At 66.5% G+C, this 15,574-nt stretch overlaps 3 protein-coding genes across 4 annotated transcripts; 1 reads left to right on the top strand and 2 right to left on the bottom strand.

The window, feature by feature from the left end:
* Positions 1–289: 289 nt before the first annotated feature.
* On the top strand, positions 290–5,825 carry TBXA2R (thromboxane A2 receptor; the record flags this gene model as incomplete). The annotated part of the gene is made up of 3 exons (XM_080359382.1): positions 290–380; positions 4,323–5,219; positions 5,556–5,825. The coding sequence occupies exons 2-3, from the start codon at positions 4,410–4,412 to the stop codon at positions 5,823–5,825; spliced, it is 1,080 nt and encodes a 359-aa protein (XP_080215508.1). The 5' UTR covers positions 290–380; positions 4,323–4,409.
* A 525-nt stretch (positions 5,826–6,350) lies between these two features.
* GIPC3 (GIPC PDZ domain containing family member 3) lies at positions 6,351–8,767 on the bottom strand (the record flags this gene model as incomplete). Its single annotated transcript, XM_080359331.1, has 6 exons — positions 6,351–6,502; positions 6,572–6,653; positions 6,841–6,953; positions 7,400–7,580; positions 7,870–8,055; positions 8,513–8,767. The coding sequence occupies 6 exons, from the start codon at positions 8,765–8,767 to the stop codon at positions 6,351–6,353; spliced, it is 969 nt and encodes a 322-aa protein (XP_080215457.1).
* A 302-nt stretch (positions 8,768–9,069) lies between these two features.
* HMG20B (high mobility group 20B) lies at positions 9,070–14,688 on the bottom strand. 2 transcript variants are annotated; one of them, XM_080359293.1, is made up of 10 exons: positions 14,664–14,688; positions 14,378–14,454; positions 12,446–12,551; positions 12,026–12,229; positions 11,694–11,814; positions 11,547–11,599; positions 11,170–11,245; positions 10,756–10,971; positions 10,219–10,351; positions 9,070–10,022 (listed from the first exon to the last, which is right to left on the bottom strand). In XM_080359293.1, the coding sequence occupies exons 2-10, from the start codon at positions 14,413–14,415 to the stop codon at positions 10,010–10,012; spliced, it is 960 nt and encodes a 319-aa protein (XP_080215419.1). In that variant the 5' UTR covers positions 14,416–14,454; positions 14,664–14,688; the 3' UTR covers positions 9,070–10,009. The 2 variants fall into 2 exon arrangements, with proteins under 2 accessions (XP_080215419.1, XP_080215418.1); XM_080359292.1 differs by having other exon boundaries at positions 14,601–14,677.
* Between the last annotated feature and the right edge of the window lie 886 nt (positions 14,689–15,574).

Raw genomic sequence — 15,574 nt, 5'->3', positions numbered from 1 at the left:
CCCGGTGCGGCCGGACCCGGGCAGGAGGTGGGCGATGGGGCTCGGTGGTCGGGATGGAGGGGGAGCCGGTGCGGGGCCGGAGCCGGTTCCGGGGTCCACAGGGCGGGGCCGGAGGGCGCTGAGAGCCCGGCCCTTCCCCCCGCCCTCCCGCGGGGCCGGGCTGAGCCGAGCCAGGATGAGCCGAGCTGAGCCGAGCCGAGCTGAGCCGAGCCGAGCCGAGCCGAGCTGAGCTGAGCGGTGCTGGGCTGGGCTAAGCCGAGCCGAGCCGAGCGGAGCGGAGCTGGGCTGTGCAGGGCTGAGCCGAGCCGAACGGAGCGGGGCTTGGCTGGGCTGGGCTGGGCTCGGCTCAGCCGCGCCGGGTGGGTCCCGCCGGCAGCGAGGTAGGACCGGGGGCGGGGTGGGGGGTCTGCTGGGGGATGCGCGGCCCGGGGCGCGGGGGCAGCGGCCGGAGGAGCTGGGAAGCACAAAGAGCCCACAAGGCTGGGCTGGACGGACGGAGGGGGATGGACAGACAGACGGCAGCGCTGGGTGGACGGAGAGCGCGCCTGTGATGGAGGGGCCGGGCGGACCGCGGGGCTGGCGGGGCTGGGGCTGCCCGGGGCGGTCAGGGCTGGGCCGCCCGGCTGGCACGGAACCCCGAAGAGCTGCGGCGTTTTGCCGGGGGGGAGAAAGCGGTGACCCCACGGACGGGAGAAAAGGGGGACGTGGTGCCCCCTCCCCCCGGCTGCCTGTGCCCCGAGCCGGGTGTCCGGGGCTGACACGGCCCAGGGTCCCCCCGGTACCGGGGACTTGCTTTCGGGGCTTCTCGGGCCCGGGCCGCTCTCCCGGCACAGCCCCGGCCGCCCCCGCCCGCTGCTCTCCCGGCCGAGGGAAAGGGGCAGTTTGGGGCGGCCCAGCAGCAGCTTCGAAGCCCGGGAGGTGCAGCCGGGCTTGGGGGCTATGGCTGCTGCCCCCTCGGGGACACGGTGCTGGCGGGTCCCAGCTCTGACACTCAAGGGTGTCCAGGGCAACCCCAACCGCCACCACCTGCCCCGTGCAGGACCCCAGGGACGGGCTGGGACAAGGTGGGACAGGGACCGTGTTAACAGTTCCCCCAGCCAGCCCGGGGAGTGAGTGGGTTGGGTGCGTCTCCTACGGGCTACAGCGGGAGCGGTGAGGGCAGCCACCCTGCCTGCAGGTGTGCCGCTGCCCCCCGAGTGTCCTCTGGCCTGGGGATGTCCCTGCCAGGCCAGGCCAGGTCCCCGTGCCCATGACGGGGCGGTTGCCTTTCCCACCACAGCCGATGGCCTCAGGCTGATCTGCTGCCCAGAGAGCCCCAGCCTGGGAGGCCGTTGGCCGTGGGATCACATCCCCTGGCAGGGACAGCTGTGCCCGATGATGACGTCCCATGGGACCACGTGCACAAGGGACATCAGGCTGCAGAGGCAGAGGGGACACTGCAGAGAAAGTCCTTGTCCTGTAAGGGCAGGTGGCTGTCACTGGAGAGGTCCCGCAAGCAAAGAGGAGACACTGGACACACAAGGGACAAATGCAAATGTCCTGCAGCGTCTTCTGCACAACCACCCTGCGGCCAAGTGCCACATCCCAGCTGGCAGAGCCCAGACCAAGGGGCATGTGGGGTGTTGGGGGAGTTGCTGCTGCCCAGTTTGGGGTCCCTCTGCAGCTCCCTCAGCCTGATCCTGCCAGCCCAGCCCTGCCCGAGGCCGCCTGGGGAAGCGATGAGCTGGGGAGGGAGCTGCACTGATAAGGAGCAGCCTCCTGCGCTCCCATCAGCCTCTCGCCTTTCCCTCGCTGGCCTCGGATGTGGCCGGGGCAGGAAGTGGCTCCCAGCGCAGCCCGGGCAGCCCGCGGTGCATCCACAGCGTGACGCTGACCCGCGGGCTCGCACGGTGCCAAGAGCATCATTAGCGCCCGCACCGGTCCCCGTCGCTGCTGACAGCACTGCAGCCTCCAGCAGCCCGTTCTGGAGACGGCACCGCTCCACTGGGATTTTGTCCGGGCACCCTTTGCCTTTACTTGTGCCAAACCCTCGATCCCCCGTGATCTCCCTGCGAGAGGGTTTTGCCAGGTCTGGTAACCCCAAACCCAGGCGTGCGGGGTTGGCAGGGGCATCAGGCTCAGGGTCTCTCCTCCGCACGCTGTCCCCACGCGCATCCTCCTGTGGCAGCGCCTGCAACGGGGGGAGAAGGTGACTGAGGAGCCCCCACACAATCCCCTTCCCTTAAGAGCCTCTGGTTTGCTCTGGTGCATATGGGGTTCGACTCACTCCCAGCTGTGCCAGCGCTAAGTGGCCCCTCTTTAATATTTGATTCCCTGTAAGTGCTGCGTGGTCCCAGGCTGGCGGCCAAGGCAGCTCCGGGGGGCAGCACCACCTCCAAGCCCCATTCAGCATTGCAGCTGGTCCTGGGGCAGAGCCCCCAGTGTCCCTGTCCCTGCCGGCAGCGAGCGGCAGGTGAGGGTCCATGTCCTGGTTGCACTGGGGCAGGAAGGGGGGACGGGGAGGGGGTCGGGGACCGGGGCACGGAGCTGCTGTGGCTGGTGCGTCCTTGCCCAGTCACGGTGGCACCGCAGGGAGATCCCTCCTGTGGACACTGTGGGGAGAAGGGTCGGATCCTGCCACACCGAGCCGGTCGGCAGCCAAGAGCATCTATGTCTGTGAGTCCCTGTGGCACCCAGGTGGCATCGCTGTGGGGCGGGGGGACAGAATCTGCCACCCCTCAGGGAGGGAAATCCCAGGGGACATGGGAAAAGGTGGCAGTTCCTTGGGGACCTGGAGCCACCACACTGAGGCCTCACTGCGTGTCTCGAGGGGACTGGCGCCTTGGGGCCACCACCCCCATCCCTTGGGGACTGGAGAAAACAAACAGCAGCAAGTTTTCTCTCTTGTCTCATGGAAAAACACGGGCCCATCCTCGCGCCGTGGCAGTGAATCACCACCGCGCTCCGCCAGCCGCCTGTGCGAGGACGGGGCGGTGATGGGGACGTGCCCCTGCGGCCACCGCAGCCCTTTCCTCGCTCCCCAGCAGCCATGGGGCCAATGGTGCAGCGGGCAGGCGGGTGTCAGCACCCCCAGCCTGGATGCTGCCCCGGAGCGGGTGTTGCAGCGCCTGGCCCCGTCCCAGCCCCGGCTCCCGGCCCTGCGGCCACACTCCCACTGGGGGCCAGAAACGGGGTGGCGAGTGGGGGGTGCCAGGCTACGGGATGCGGCAAAAGGTTTGCATGGGACATGGGGACACAGAGCGAGCATGACCAGCCACTGGGTTTGGCACAAGGTTTGGCTTGGGGCCAGGCATGAGGGGCAGGTGGCAGTCCCACCCTGCGGGACGGGCAGGACCCCCACAGCCAGGGGTACCACAGCAGAGTCTTTGCAGAGCTGGTGGGTTGGGATACAACTGGGCATCCCATGGGGGCCACCAGCCTGGGGACAATGTCAGCCAGTGGTGTAGGGACTGGGAAGACAGGTGGCAAGGACAACCACAGCCTGGAGAAATGGGCCCCAGGAGCAGGGTCTGGTCCCTGTGGGAGCCCTGACCCCCGGGCTGTCCCATTCCCGTTGTCACCAATGCCGCAGCCCAGCCCACATCACCCCATTTGCAGCCTGGACTAATTAGCGATGGAGGCAGCACAGCATCGACCACACTGCCCATGGCCACAGCTGTCCTCGTGCCCCTGCCACCGTCCCCAGGCCACCATGCCGGTGATATCCCTTGACTCCAGGTGTGGTGGGGCAGAACAGGGACGTCACGCATGCAGGCAGCTGCACGGCCCGTGGCTGCGGGCTGGTGGCAGTGCTGGTGGCAGTGCTGGTGCCGGGGGTGCAGCTCCAGGCGCGGATGTCCCGGCTGGTGCCAGTTTCCCCACTACCCTGCGAGCACCCGTCCTCTCTCCATTGAGTTGTGGGTGCGGAAGGAAAGGTGCGGGGTGGAGTGGGTGGCAGGATCAGGCCCCAGTGCAGCCACCCTGTTCCTGCACATCCCAGCCTTCAGAGCAAGCCTCCCGCAGTGCAGATGGCCCCGGGGGGGGTCCAGGCATGTCTGGCGCCATGAGAGCCGAGCCGCCGGTGCCGCGCTGCTCCGAACACCCCCCACACCAGATTACAGCTCGTGGCAGCAGCCGCACGTGGCTCGCAGGCGGGGACGGTTAATCCCGGCCAGCTGCAGGGCTGGGGCTGGGCCCCCTGTGCCTGGAGCGGCACCAGCCCGGCACGCGCCTTGTCCTGCCGCGCTGTCCCCAGCACTGGCCATGGGCGCAGGCTCAGCGCGGGTGATGGGTGGGCTTGGCCATGGGGCACCGGCCCTGAACCTCCCTCCTTGTCCCCACAGGGCAAGGCAGGATCAGCGGTGGCAGCGGTGGGGGACGCACCATGGAGCGGAGCCAGGAGAGCGTCTGAAACCTCTGGAAGGAGCAGGATGGGGTGGGGGGACATGGAGCCCCCCAACGGCAGTGCAGCCAGGTGCTTTGGCGTGTTCAATGCCACTGATGGCCGCCACAGCGTGCAGAACAGCATCACCTCGCCCTGGTTCTCCACCGCCTTTGGCCTCATCGGCCTCTGCTCCAACCTCTTTGCCCTCTGCGTCCTGCTCAGCTCCTCCCGCCAGCTGTCCAGTCGGGCCCGCTCCTCCTTCCTCGTCTTCCTCTGCGGGCTGGTGGTCACGGACTTCATGGGGCTGCTGGTGACAGCCTCGGTCATCATCCCCTACCACTTCATCAAGTTCTCCTGGGCCAAGGTGGACCCTGGCTGCCACCTCTGCAACTTCCTTGGCTTCTCCATGGTCTTCTTCGGGCAGTGTCCGCTGCTGCTGGGGGCCACCATGGCTGGCGAGAGGTTCTTCGGCATCAACCGCCCCTTCTCCCGCTCCACCAGCATCTCCAAGCGCCATGCCTGGTCCATCGTGGGGCTGGTGTGGGGTTTCTCCTGCCTGCTGGGGCTGCTGCCGGTGCTGGGGCTAGGCCGGTACACGCTGCAGTACCCCGGCTCCTGGTGCTTCCTCACCCTCCTGCCCGACACCGGCAACGTCGTCTTCTGCCTGCTCTTCGCCCTGCTGGGCATCTTCTCCGTGCTGCTCTCCTTCATCTTCAACACAGTCAGCGTGGTGACGCTCTGCCGTGTCTACCATGACCGGGAGTCCGTGCAGCGGCGGCGGGACAGCGAGGTGGAGATGATGGTGCAGCTCGTGGGCATCATGATCATCGCCACCATCTGCTGGATGCCGCTCTTGGTGAGGCCCCGGCTCTTGCTGTTCCCCCCCCACGTCCCTCCTGGGTGCTGCTGCCCCCGTGCTCTGCCTGGTAAGGTCCCAGGTCCCGGTGTGGTACCCCCTGCCCCATGTCCCTCCTGGTGAGGCCCTGGGTCTGGGGGTGTCCCCCCCGCCCCCTGCACGCTGGCTTGGCACCCTCATGGTGAGCCCTGGGGCTCAGAACTGCTGGGATGCACAGCGGGTGCCCCACACCAGCCTGGGACCCCTCTCCAACAGCCTCTATGCCCAGCCTGGCCCCCATCACCTCCCCCACCGCGGGGACCCCGCTGTGCTGACGCCTCCCCGTTCCCCCGGCAGATCTTCATCGTGCAGACAGTGCTGCAGCAGCTGCCAGCCAGCGGCCAGCTCCACCTGCTGCCCACGCAGACACAGAAGATGCTGCTCATCTACATCCGCATGGTCACCTGGAACCAGATCCTGGACCCCTGGGTCTACATCCTCTTCCGACGGGCCGTGCTGCAGCGCATCTACCCCAGCCTGCGCCCCCGGCCCTCCATCCTGTCCCTCTACCCCGTCCTCAACCCGTCCCTGCGCCGCAAGCTCACGGCTGACTCGGTGCTGCAGTAGCAGCTCCTGGGGACAGGCACCGAGGGCGGGGGACAAGCCACAGCCCCCCCGTTCCACCCCCTCCGCGTTAATTAATGGTCCCCATCACCATCCATGGGCTCTCCCCAGGCCGGCCCCATCCCCGTACCCAAGGCAGTGGTGGGGACACAGGGCCGCTCCCCCGCCCCGTCCCCATCTGAGTGACACCTCCCCAATAAACACAGCTTGTGCAGCTCTCTGTGCCAACATGAACACCCAGGTGGACCCTGGGGGGCCCAGTCCTGTTGCCAGATGGAGCAAGAGCCCTTTTCCTCCAGTCTCTGTTTTAATGAGCCATGGCCACTTCCTGCCATGTTTTGGGGGTGAGGGGGGGCCCTTGGGGGGGATGGGCTGGAAGCCCCGCTGGCCCCCCAACCCAGTGGACACACCTGGGTGCAGCTCAGGAGAGGGCACGGGGAGAATGGTCCGCCCCCGCCCGGCACAACCAGCCTCAGGCGGGGTGGGGACATGGGGAGGGGGCAGGGTGAGGGCACCGCCACCCCCCAGCTACTCCTGCGCCCCACCGGGGTGGCAAACGGCTGCCCACACCTCAGCCACAAACTCCTGGGGGAAGGCGAACTCGCCCAGCACCGAGTCCAAGCCACGGGCCAGCTGGGCCGCACCGGGGCTCTCCTTGGCCGCCTCCACCATGGTCGAGGCTGCGGAGGAGGAGAGGCCGGTCAGTGCCGGGGGGGGGTCCAGGACAGGCCCCCGGCCCCGCCGCTCACCCAGCTCGCGGTCGCGGATGCCCATGTAGCTCTCCAGCAGGTCGTCCACCCGGCGGGCGGCTTCTTCCTCCAACGCGCTGGGCTGGGGGACCGAATTCCAGCTGGTGGGTGTCAGGGGGTGGGGGCACAGCCCAGGGACCCCCCCATTCCCCAGAGCCCATAGATGCACCGTGCAGGGCTCACCCAGGGGCACAGGGATGCTCATCCCACCCCCGGGCACGGTGCGAGCCTCCATGGGCTCAGGGTGGGGGGTCTCTGGGGGGTCTTACCCCTTCCTCCAGCGTGGCTGGGCCCTGCGCCCGCAGCCGCAGCGTCTCCTTCCCGCTGGCCACTCTGCCCTCACACGGGGACTTGCTGCTCCGCGTCCTCTGCCCGATCATGTCTGCACCGTGGGGTGAGGGCACGGGCAGGGCCTGGCACCTCCTGCCCCGCTGGCCCCCACCCTGGCCAGCACCCAGCCCAGCACCCAGGGTGAGCCCTGCGTGGGGTGGGGGTGCTCACAGACAGTGAGGGTGCAAGAGACACCCTTGGTGGGGATGCACCCAGTTACAGGGCGCTCATGGGTGCCCAAAACAGTGCACACAGGGCAGGGGAGCACAAGCAGGTGTTGGAACCCCCCAGAGAGAGCCCACATGGGTGCCATGCAGGGGTGCCCCAGGACCGGGGGTACACACAGGGTGGGGGTGCAGGGCAGGGGTGCACATGGTGGGTGTTGGGCCCTGGGGGGCACCTGGTCGCTGTGGAGGGGGCTGCAGGGCAGGAGGATCACAGGGACTGCCCACCCCACAGGATCCCCCAGGGCAAGAGCAGGGGTCCCCCACAGCTCACCAAAAGCCTTTTTGGGCTGCACCAGGCGGAGGGTGAAGGGCTGGGCCCGGGGCAGCTCCCGCAGCATCCGCGCCACCTCGTAGTGCCGGCAGCCCACGATGGTCTGGTCGTTGATGGCCTCGATGCTGTCGCCCACACACACTGTCTGGATGCGGTTGATGATGCTCCCCTCCTTGATTCTCTGGGGACCGGGATGGGGGACACACAACAACAAAGGTGGCACCACAGGAAGGACAGGCAGACGCAGCCCTCATCCCATCCCCACATAAAACCACATCTGGGGTTCCATGGCCTTTAGCAACTGGGTCTCCCCCAAACTGCACTGTGGTTGCAGACACCCGCAGGGCCAGGGTGGACCCAGGTGGGGAATAGCTGGGGAGGGGGGACCAGGGACCAGCCTGGTCCCAGGGATGAGGTGACAGGAGGGGATGTCCCCCTGCAGAGTCACAGCCCCACAGGGCAGGGTTCACCTTGATGAAAGCGTAGCCCGCCCCGTTGTCCGTGATGGTGAGGCCAAGCGCGTCCTCCGTCTTGGTCACCTCCACCTCCTTCGTCTCACCCCGGACATGGGCGAAGATGAAGTCCTCCAGGCCGATCTGTCCCCCCAGCAGCTTCTGCATGTCTACTTTGTGTGTGTTGAGCGTGCAAAAGAGGATCTGCCGTGGGGAACTCCGTCAGTAGGGGCTGGGGACGCCCCGGCAGGGCAGGGGGCATCGGCAGGGCCAGGGCAGGAACCAGCCATGGAGGGCCTGGCCGGGTCTGGGTGCTGCTGGAGCAGAAGGGTCTGGGGCACCCAACGCTGGTCCATCCCTCTGCACCTTTCTCTCAGCTCCAGGCTACGCAGCAGCTGCCATCAGCCAGGGAACAGGCAGCCGCAGCTCCCTGCCCTTGTGCTGGGGGCAAACTGAGACACAGAGCCCCCACAATCATTCCACAGAGGAGATGAGGCAGCCCTGAGACTGAAATGCCCTTTTTCAGGTCATCTGGGGGGCCTGCACTCGCAAGCAGCTAGAGACCCACGGGAAGCCTGGCCACAACGGTGCCGTGGGGTCTGCATCCCCCCTTTGGGTGCGAAGTCTCCTCCCCACACCCCGGTAGCCGCAGCCCCCTCACCTCAGTGGGCGAGATGCCAAAGACCTCGGCGATTTTGACGTAGAGCTCCTTGACGTTGGTGAAGCCCTCGATGCGCCCCGTGGGGCTGCCGTGGGCCAGCTGTGTGTGAAACACCAGCCTGGGGTGGGCACAGGGGGGGCGTGGGGCCGGGACGCCCCCGGCGGCGGGTGGCTCAGGGGTCCCCGGCTCCTGCCCCACACCGTTCTCCATGGGGCTGCCCTCCCGGGCCTGCCTGCGCCTGCCCGCCCGCCGCATCGCGCTGCCGGCGCTGCTGAATTATACATGGCGCTGGCTGGGCCGTAAGGTGATCCCTGTGCCCGGGAACCCGATCCGGCAGTGCAGGTAACCACCGGGATCGGGTGAGCTCTGGCACAAGGAAGGGCCATGCCCAGCTGGAGGTGGGACAGCAGCCGGCACCGAGCTGGCTCCATCACACCCTCCACAGCTGGGGCTGCAGGTCGGGGTCCTCACCCTTGCTCCGCACCCCAAAAGGCCGGGGGTTAGGGCCGGGAGTAGCCCGGAAGCCGTTTCTGAGCATGAACACACGGAGCCCGGGCTGGTTGTTTCTCCCACGTTTATTTGCTCCCATCTCCATCCACAGCCGCCAGGAGATGGCGACCAGGAGACTCATCTACAAAGCACAGACCTCACGGGAGAGACGCAGTCGCACAGCAGCCCGAGTTAAACCCAGAGCCCGATCAACGTGGTGGCAGTAAGAATATAAGATACTCTCTAATTACAGAGTCTGAGATAGAGACAGGTCGAGCCCAGCAGAGCACAGCCAGGACACGGCTGCCGCCCCATGGTCCCACAGTGCAGGATGGGCCCGGGGATGCAGGAGCCGAAAGCCGGGGGGGCAGGGGTCTGTCCCAGCCTCCCCCTCCTGCAAGACTCTTTTTGCCTTCCCCGCTGCAGAGGGCAGGAGCGGCCCTGCCTGGTCCCGGGGAGCGCGGAGGGAGAGGTGACGGCACCACGGGGAAGATTAAATACAGCGAGAAGAAGGACACCTGCCACCTCGCCCGCTACGGGATTGGGAACCACAAGGCTCCTCGGGCTGATGCAGGGTCAGGAGGCAGCACCGAGCCCCAGGGGTCCCCGGGCACATGGTACCAGCAGCCCCCGGGCCCCTCCAGGCCGGTGAGCCACAGGCAGCTCTGCCAGCAGCCCTGGGGGAGGCGCTGGTTCAGGGGAGCAGGGCTGCAGGAGCTGGGGGGCTCACAGCAGGGCAGGGGAACGCTCACGCTCATGGCTGAGCACCTCGCCCAGCACTGTGCCAGCTGGGCTCTCAGCCCTGTCACCGCTTGGTCCCTTGAAGCTTGAGGTCCTCAGAGATGGTGCAGGCGCAGCAGGGCGGAGGGTCCAGCTCCCCTCTCCAGTGAGGTGCGTGGGGTGGAGGGGAAGCAGCCAGACCACCAGCAGAGACTGTCCCTTGCGTGAGCTCCAAGGGACAGTGCCATGGTCCAGCTGGCCCCAGGCTCCAGGAGGGACTGGTCCTCTTCACAAGTGTTCACTGAAGAGGGAGGTGAGGCTGAAGGACGGAGGGTCGACTTCTCTCTCCCCCAACTGCCCAGAGCAGCGCTGAGCCCATCTCTGCCCGCAGCTTCCCCGCTCGACTCCCGCCACCCACCCTGACCCAGCGGTCCCAGCGCTCACCGCCACACGGATGGCCCCTGTGCAGCAGCTCCGGCCAGCACCGCCCAGCTCACCTGGCTATCCGGGACAGGATCTCCTTGATGCGCACCACCAGCTTCTCGTGCTGCAGCGGGTTGCTCTCGATGGCGCTGTGCAGTTTAGCCATGTAGAAGTCCAGAGTGCTCAGCGTGGGGGTTTCCCCAGTGCCTGTGGGCAGCAGCCCAGTTAGCAGGGCCAGCAAGTCCCCATCCAGCCCTGCCCGGCGTGCTGGTGCTTGGGGAAGGGACCCTGAACACCAAGTGCCACACGCTGGAGCAGGAGAGAGCCGGCACCTTGTGTCACCCAACAAAAGGATTTTGGTTCATCTCTGCCCTGGGGGTGCAGCTGTGACTACGGCTCGAGATAAGGACAGTTCCCAGCCCACCCTACCCAATTATAGGGGAACCAACCGGCTGTCACATCCTTGGGCTCCCTGGAGAGGGCCCCAAAATGCTCTAGGATTCCGCCCCATCAAATGAGCATTTATCACCACACATTTGCCTCAGCGGGGCCGTTCCACGTGGCCACCAGGTGCCCGCAGCCGCTGGTCCCCGTGACCACCCCAAACTCACCGGGGATGGGGAGGGAAGCGAAGCTGGCGGTGAGGGCCTGTCGCACGGACTGGAGCTGCTGCTGCAGGGCCAGGGTCTGCCGCTCCTCCTGGGCCAGCTCCTGCTCCAGCTTCTCTTTGGCGCAGTTCATGCTCTCCGTGTGCTTCTGCAGGATGGCGTTCTGCTCCTCGAACTCCGTGTTCATCTTCCGCAGGCGCCGCAGCTCGGCCTCCCGGGCTGCCGGACCACACGGCGTCAGCAAGGGTGGCCCCTGGGGCTCCCCGCCCCATCCCAAACCCAAACCAAACCCCTTCCCCAGCCACAGCTCTTCCAAGAGACTCAGCGTCACCACCCCCTGATCCCTCAATTCACAGTCCCACCGGGATGCCAGCAATCGCTTGCTGCAGCCGTCCCCGCCCCCGCCCAGGCCCTCACCCTTGTTTTGGTCCAAGAACTCCTCCGTGAAGATGGGCACGTCGAAGGTGGAGAAGGTGTCGCTGCATTCACCAGTCTGGGGGACAGGAGGGGACATATCAGTCAGGGCTGAGCCCACCACAAGGGACCCCATGTCCTTGGCGCCAGGAGGCACAGGGATGGGGCAAAGGGCGGCCCTGCCTGGGCAGGCAGAGGATGGCTACGTGCTGCCTCCTGCCGCTCCAGGCTCCTCTTCAACGAGAAGCTGGTGCCCTGAAGCACAACCCATGAGTCGCCCTCTGCCCAAACCTGCAGCCAGACCAGTTCCCACAGGCCAAACCCAGCGGTGCCATGTGCCTCAGTTTCCCCACACACAGGCAGAGCTGCTGGGGCCTTACCTTGTGCGGATGCCCGTTCAGCAGGGTGTTCACCGCCGCAGAGCCCGCGTCCTCTGGGAAGCAGGAAGGGGGTTACCCCAGGAGGTTGTGGCAGCACTTGGCTGCATCCCGGCGGCGCCACCAGCAGCCGCGGCTCCCACAACCAACCTTTTTTGATCTTTTTCTCCTGAATCTTCTCCGTGCACATCTTGTAGGCTTCTGACTGCTGATATTCCCGCAGCTCCATCATGTACTGCTGCTTCTCCCGCTCCGCTTCGTCCAGGTACCGCTGTGGTCACAGAGGGTCCTCAGCCTGGCCCGGCCCCTGGGGGCTACTGACCCCCCACCGCTCAGGCCCAGCTCCGGCTCTCCAGCCCGACGGTACCAGGACAAGCTCCCTTTGCGGAGCTGCGGCCAGGCAGGGAGCAAAGGGGTTTGGGGCACAGGCTCCGGAGCGTGTGTGCTGCCCAGCCCTGGGGGTCTCTCCTGGGGGCCGGTACCTGCTTCTCCGAAAGCTGCAGCTTGCTCCACTCAGCCCCCAGCATCTTGGTGATCTCCGGGAAGGGGAGGTCGGGATGTTGCGTGCGGATCTGCTCACGCCGCTCATTCAGGAAACGCACGTAGCCCGTCACGGGGGCTTTTGGGCCGTTGGGAAGGATTTTCTTCCTCTTCTTGCCCTTGGGCCAGCCCCTCTTCTTCACCGGCTGGCACCCAGCGAAGGGAAAGGGACAACCCGGCATGGATCAGGGCGCTGGCAGGACCTGCTTGGGCCTCCCGTCCCGCCAGGGAAGGTCTGGGCCTTTCCTTGGGCCGCGGCCGCAGCCACAGGCTGGCCTGGGCCACCAAAGGGCAAGCAGAGGGACAGCCCCAGCACAGCCCCGCTGCAGGGCGCGCGGGGGCACACGGGCACCGCAGCTCACCTCCTCCTCGCCGTGCGGCTTCTCGCTGCTCGGCCGTGCCGACTCTCCCTTCTCCTGCTTGATGGCCACCAGGAAGTTTCCATGCTGAGCTTTGCCCGTGGCGTGTCTGCAGCCAGAGCGCGGCCGTCAGAAAGGGCTGGGAAACTCCCAGGACCGACAGGAACACATCCCCCGGCTCCCGCCCACCCAAACAGCCCCCAGACCCGCTACCAGCCCTGCAGCCCGTTCCCCTGCGAGGGAAGGCCACGGTTAGGTGATGGGGCTCGAGCAGAACAGCCCTGGGCACACAAAAGGCACCCCAAGGTCCAGTGACAACTCTGGGACCTTTCAGTGACATCTGAGCAGGGCCGGGAGCAGCCAGTGCTGCTCTCGGGCGCAGGTAATGGCAACAGTCAGATCCCCGAGCGCCACCAGGGCTTGGGCACACACCTCAGAGAGGAGTCCCAGGCAGCCCAAACCAGCTGATCCTCCTCTGCGAGGGAGGAGGAGCTGCAGGGGTTTGGATCCTGGCTCCGGGCGTCACGCACACCCTGGACAGGCGCTGCCAGGGATGAGGAGAACCCTCAAGGCAGAGGATGAGGCCAGGACGCTGTTGCCAGCTCAACCTGCTCCAGCCACAACCGCTCCATCAGGTTCCTGCCGCCTGCGCCGCCACCAAGACGCACCGAGCGGCTCCAACATGGGGCTGGCGGCTCTGGCTCCTGCTCTCTAACTTGCTGCCTCGTCTTTACAGACCAGCATCTGCCTTCAGCGCAGGACACGCGTCCAGCACCCAGGTCAGCAGAGCCTCCCTGCCACGGCTGAGCACACGCAGCCCCACTGCGGCATCACCCCGGGGCTCCCCGGTCCCTTCCGCTGGCTCCATCCCACAGCAGACCCAGTGTCTCGCTCACACGCTTTGCTCCCTGACACCACAAATGGCTTGAGCACCACAGGAAACAGCGCTCGTTTGGGTTTTATCCAGGTCACAAGATGCAGTAGTTAACACGGGGCCAAGCACAAATCCCAGCAAAAAAAGAAAATGTGACACGGTCCCAAAAGCAAATTGATCCCAACCCGCTCAGGATGCAACCCAGAGTCTCTCTCTCCTGTTTGCCACATCATGTACCTGGTGTAAACCCAAATCCTCTCAGACCCCAACCTACCACTATCAGGTTATCTCCCATAGCAGCCACCTCTGTAATCAATGTGATGGGGGCCCTTTCTGTAACCCCCCTGGAGACACCACCTGTGACTGCGCTGGCCCTGGCGGATGGAGCGGGTACCCAGCACGAGCTGTTCCCATCGGGATCCGGGCCGGAGCAGCTGCCCAGCAGCCCCACACTCACACACAAGCCCACGGGAAGGTGCGAGACCCTCTATTCTCCATCTTTTGGGGGCAACAAACCACCCCTGAGGCTTCGCACCGGCATGGCCAGCCTTAGGATTTCTGTGTCAGCTCCGACAGAAACGTTCCTGGTGGTGCCCACACAGCACCACTGCGCTCAGCCGGAACACACCAGCGCCAGCACCGCCGGGTCTCTGCCTCCCCCTCCCCGACCCGGATTCCTCGCGGGCCTAAGGATGCTTTTAAAAGTGCAGTTATTCCAGGCACTATTCCTCCTCTTATCTGAACCTCCCTCGGCCGGTTCGCTCCGGCACCCACCGCCCGGAGCTGCTCCCTCAGCCGCGCGGGGGCACAGCGGCTGGCGCCGGCTGCGGACACCACGAGCTCACCCACATCAATTAAGACCTTGCTGGTCTTAATGTCCCAAGACGCTTCTTTTACACCAGTTCCGCTGCGCTAACGAGCGCGGCTCGGGGGGAGCGCGGGGAACGAAGCGGGCGGGGCGGGGTCTCCAAACCACGCACGGATCCCCAGGTTTGCAGAGCAACACCAGCCACCTTCCGCAAGGGACAAAGGGGACAGGGGGACGCGGGGGGGACACTTACAGCATCCCGGCGGGCAGCTGCTTGGCGCTGTGGGCCATGGGTGCGGGGGGCTCCACCGGCACCGCGGGGGCGCAGCCCTGAGGGACAGAGGCAGAGCTGGCACCGGCACCGGCCCGCGGGAGCTCCAGGGGCAGCTCCGCTCCCCGCGGGGACAGCGCAGACCCCCCGCACGGCGGCACCTCCCGCCACCCCCCGCAGGGCCCCGGCCCCCCCGCCGGCTCACCCGCTCACCCACACCCCGCCCGCCCCGCCGCCCCAGCGGGACCCGGACCGGACCCGCCCCGACCTCCCGGCCCTGCCGCCGCGCTTCCTCCCCTGGCCACGCCCCGCTATTAGTATGTAAATTAGACACCCGCTTCGGCGCTTCCGATTGGCCGCCCGTGCCCACCCGTAAGCTGGCAGCCCATCGCGGATAGGCTGGAATGGCTGACGTCAGAGGTAAGCGGCGGAAAGCGGGCGGGACTGGCCAGAGCGGCGCGTGCGCTTCCGTTGAGTTAGGAGCGCGCGGCAGGCTGCCCGCCAATCAGAATCGGCGTGGGGACGTGGAAGTGTTGTGGGGCGGGCGGCGCCTTAAAAGGGCAACGGCACCGGGCGGCGGGGCCCACCGCTGGGTCCGGCGGCACCCAGCGATCCCATGTCCTCCCGGTAACGCCAATGCCAACCGCGAGGCTGTCCGCGCGATTCCAGTTACCCTCCCCCACCGCTCCCAGTACCCCACGTGCCCGCAGGACGCACCAAACTGGGAGTCCCCGTGATCCCAGTACTCAGCCCAGAGTCCCAGTGACCCCAGTGCTCCTTATGCTGGTGCCAGTCACCCAGCACCACCACATTGCCCAGTCACCCCAGTATTGCCCATACTGGTCCCAGCCACCCCATTACCTACACATGAGGAGGTCTCAGTCACCCCAGTGCCTCCATACTGCTCCCAGCCGCCCTAGTACCCAACCAAGCAGGGGTCCCCATCACCCCAGCCATGGTTTCCAGTCACCCCAGAGTCCCAGTCACCCCAGTGTTCCCTCCACACTGCTCCCAGCGACCCCAGCACTGCCCATACCGGTCCCAGACACCCCATTACAGGAAGGTCACAGTCATCCCAGTACCCCATGCTGCTCCCAGTGACCCCACCACGCACCCAGGAGGGGGGTCCCCATGATGCCAGTAGAATCATAAAACCATAGAATCACAGAATAGTTTGTG

Source organism: Nesoenas mayeri, assembly GCF_963082525.1.
Source record: "Nesoenas mayeri genome assembly, chromosome: 25".
In the NCBI taxonomy this organism is placed as follows: Eukaryota; Metazoa; Chordata; class Aves; order Columbiformes; family Columbidae; genus Nesoenas; species Nesoenas mayeri.
The sequence above is the reverse complement of the archived record's forward strand: the minus strand, read 5'-3'. Positions and strand labels throughout refer to the sequence as shown.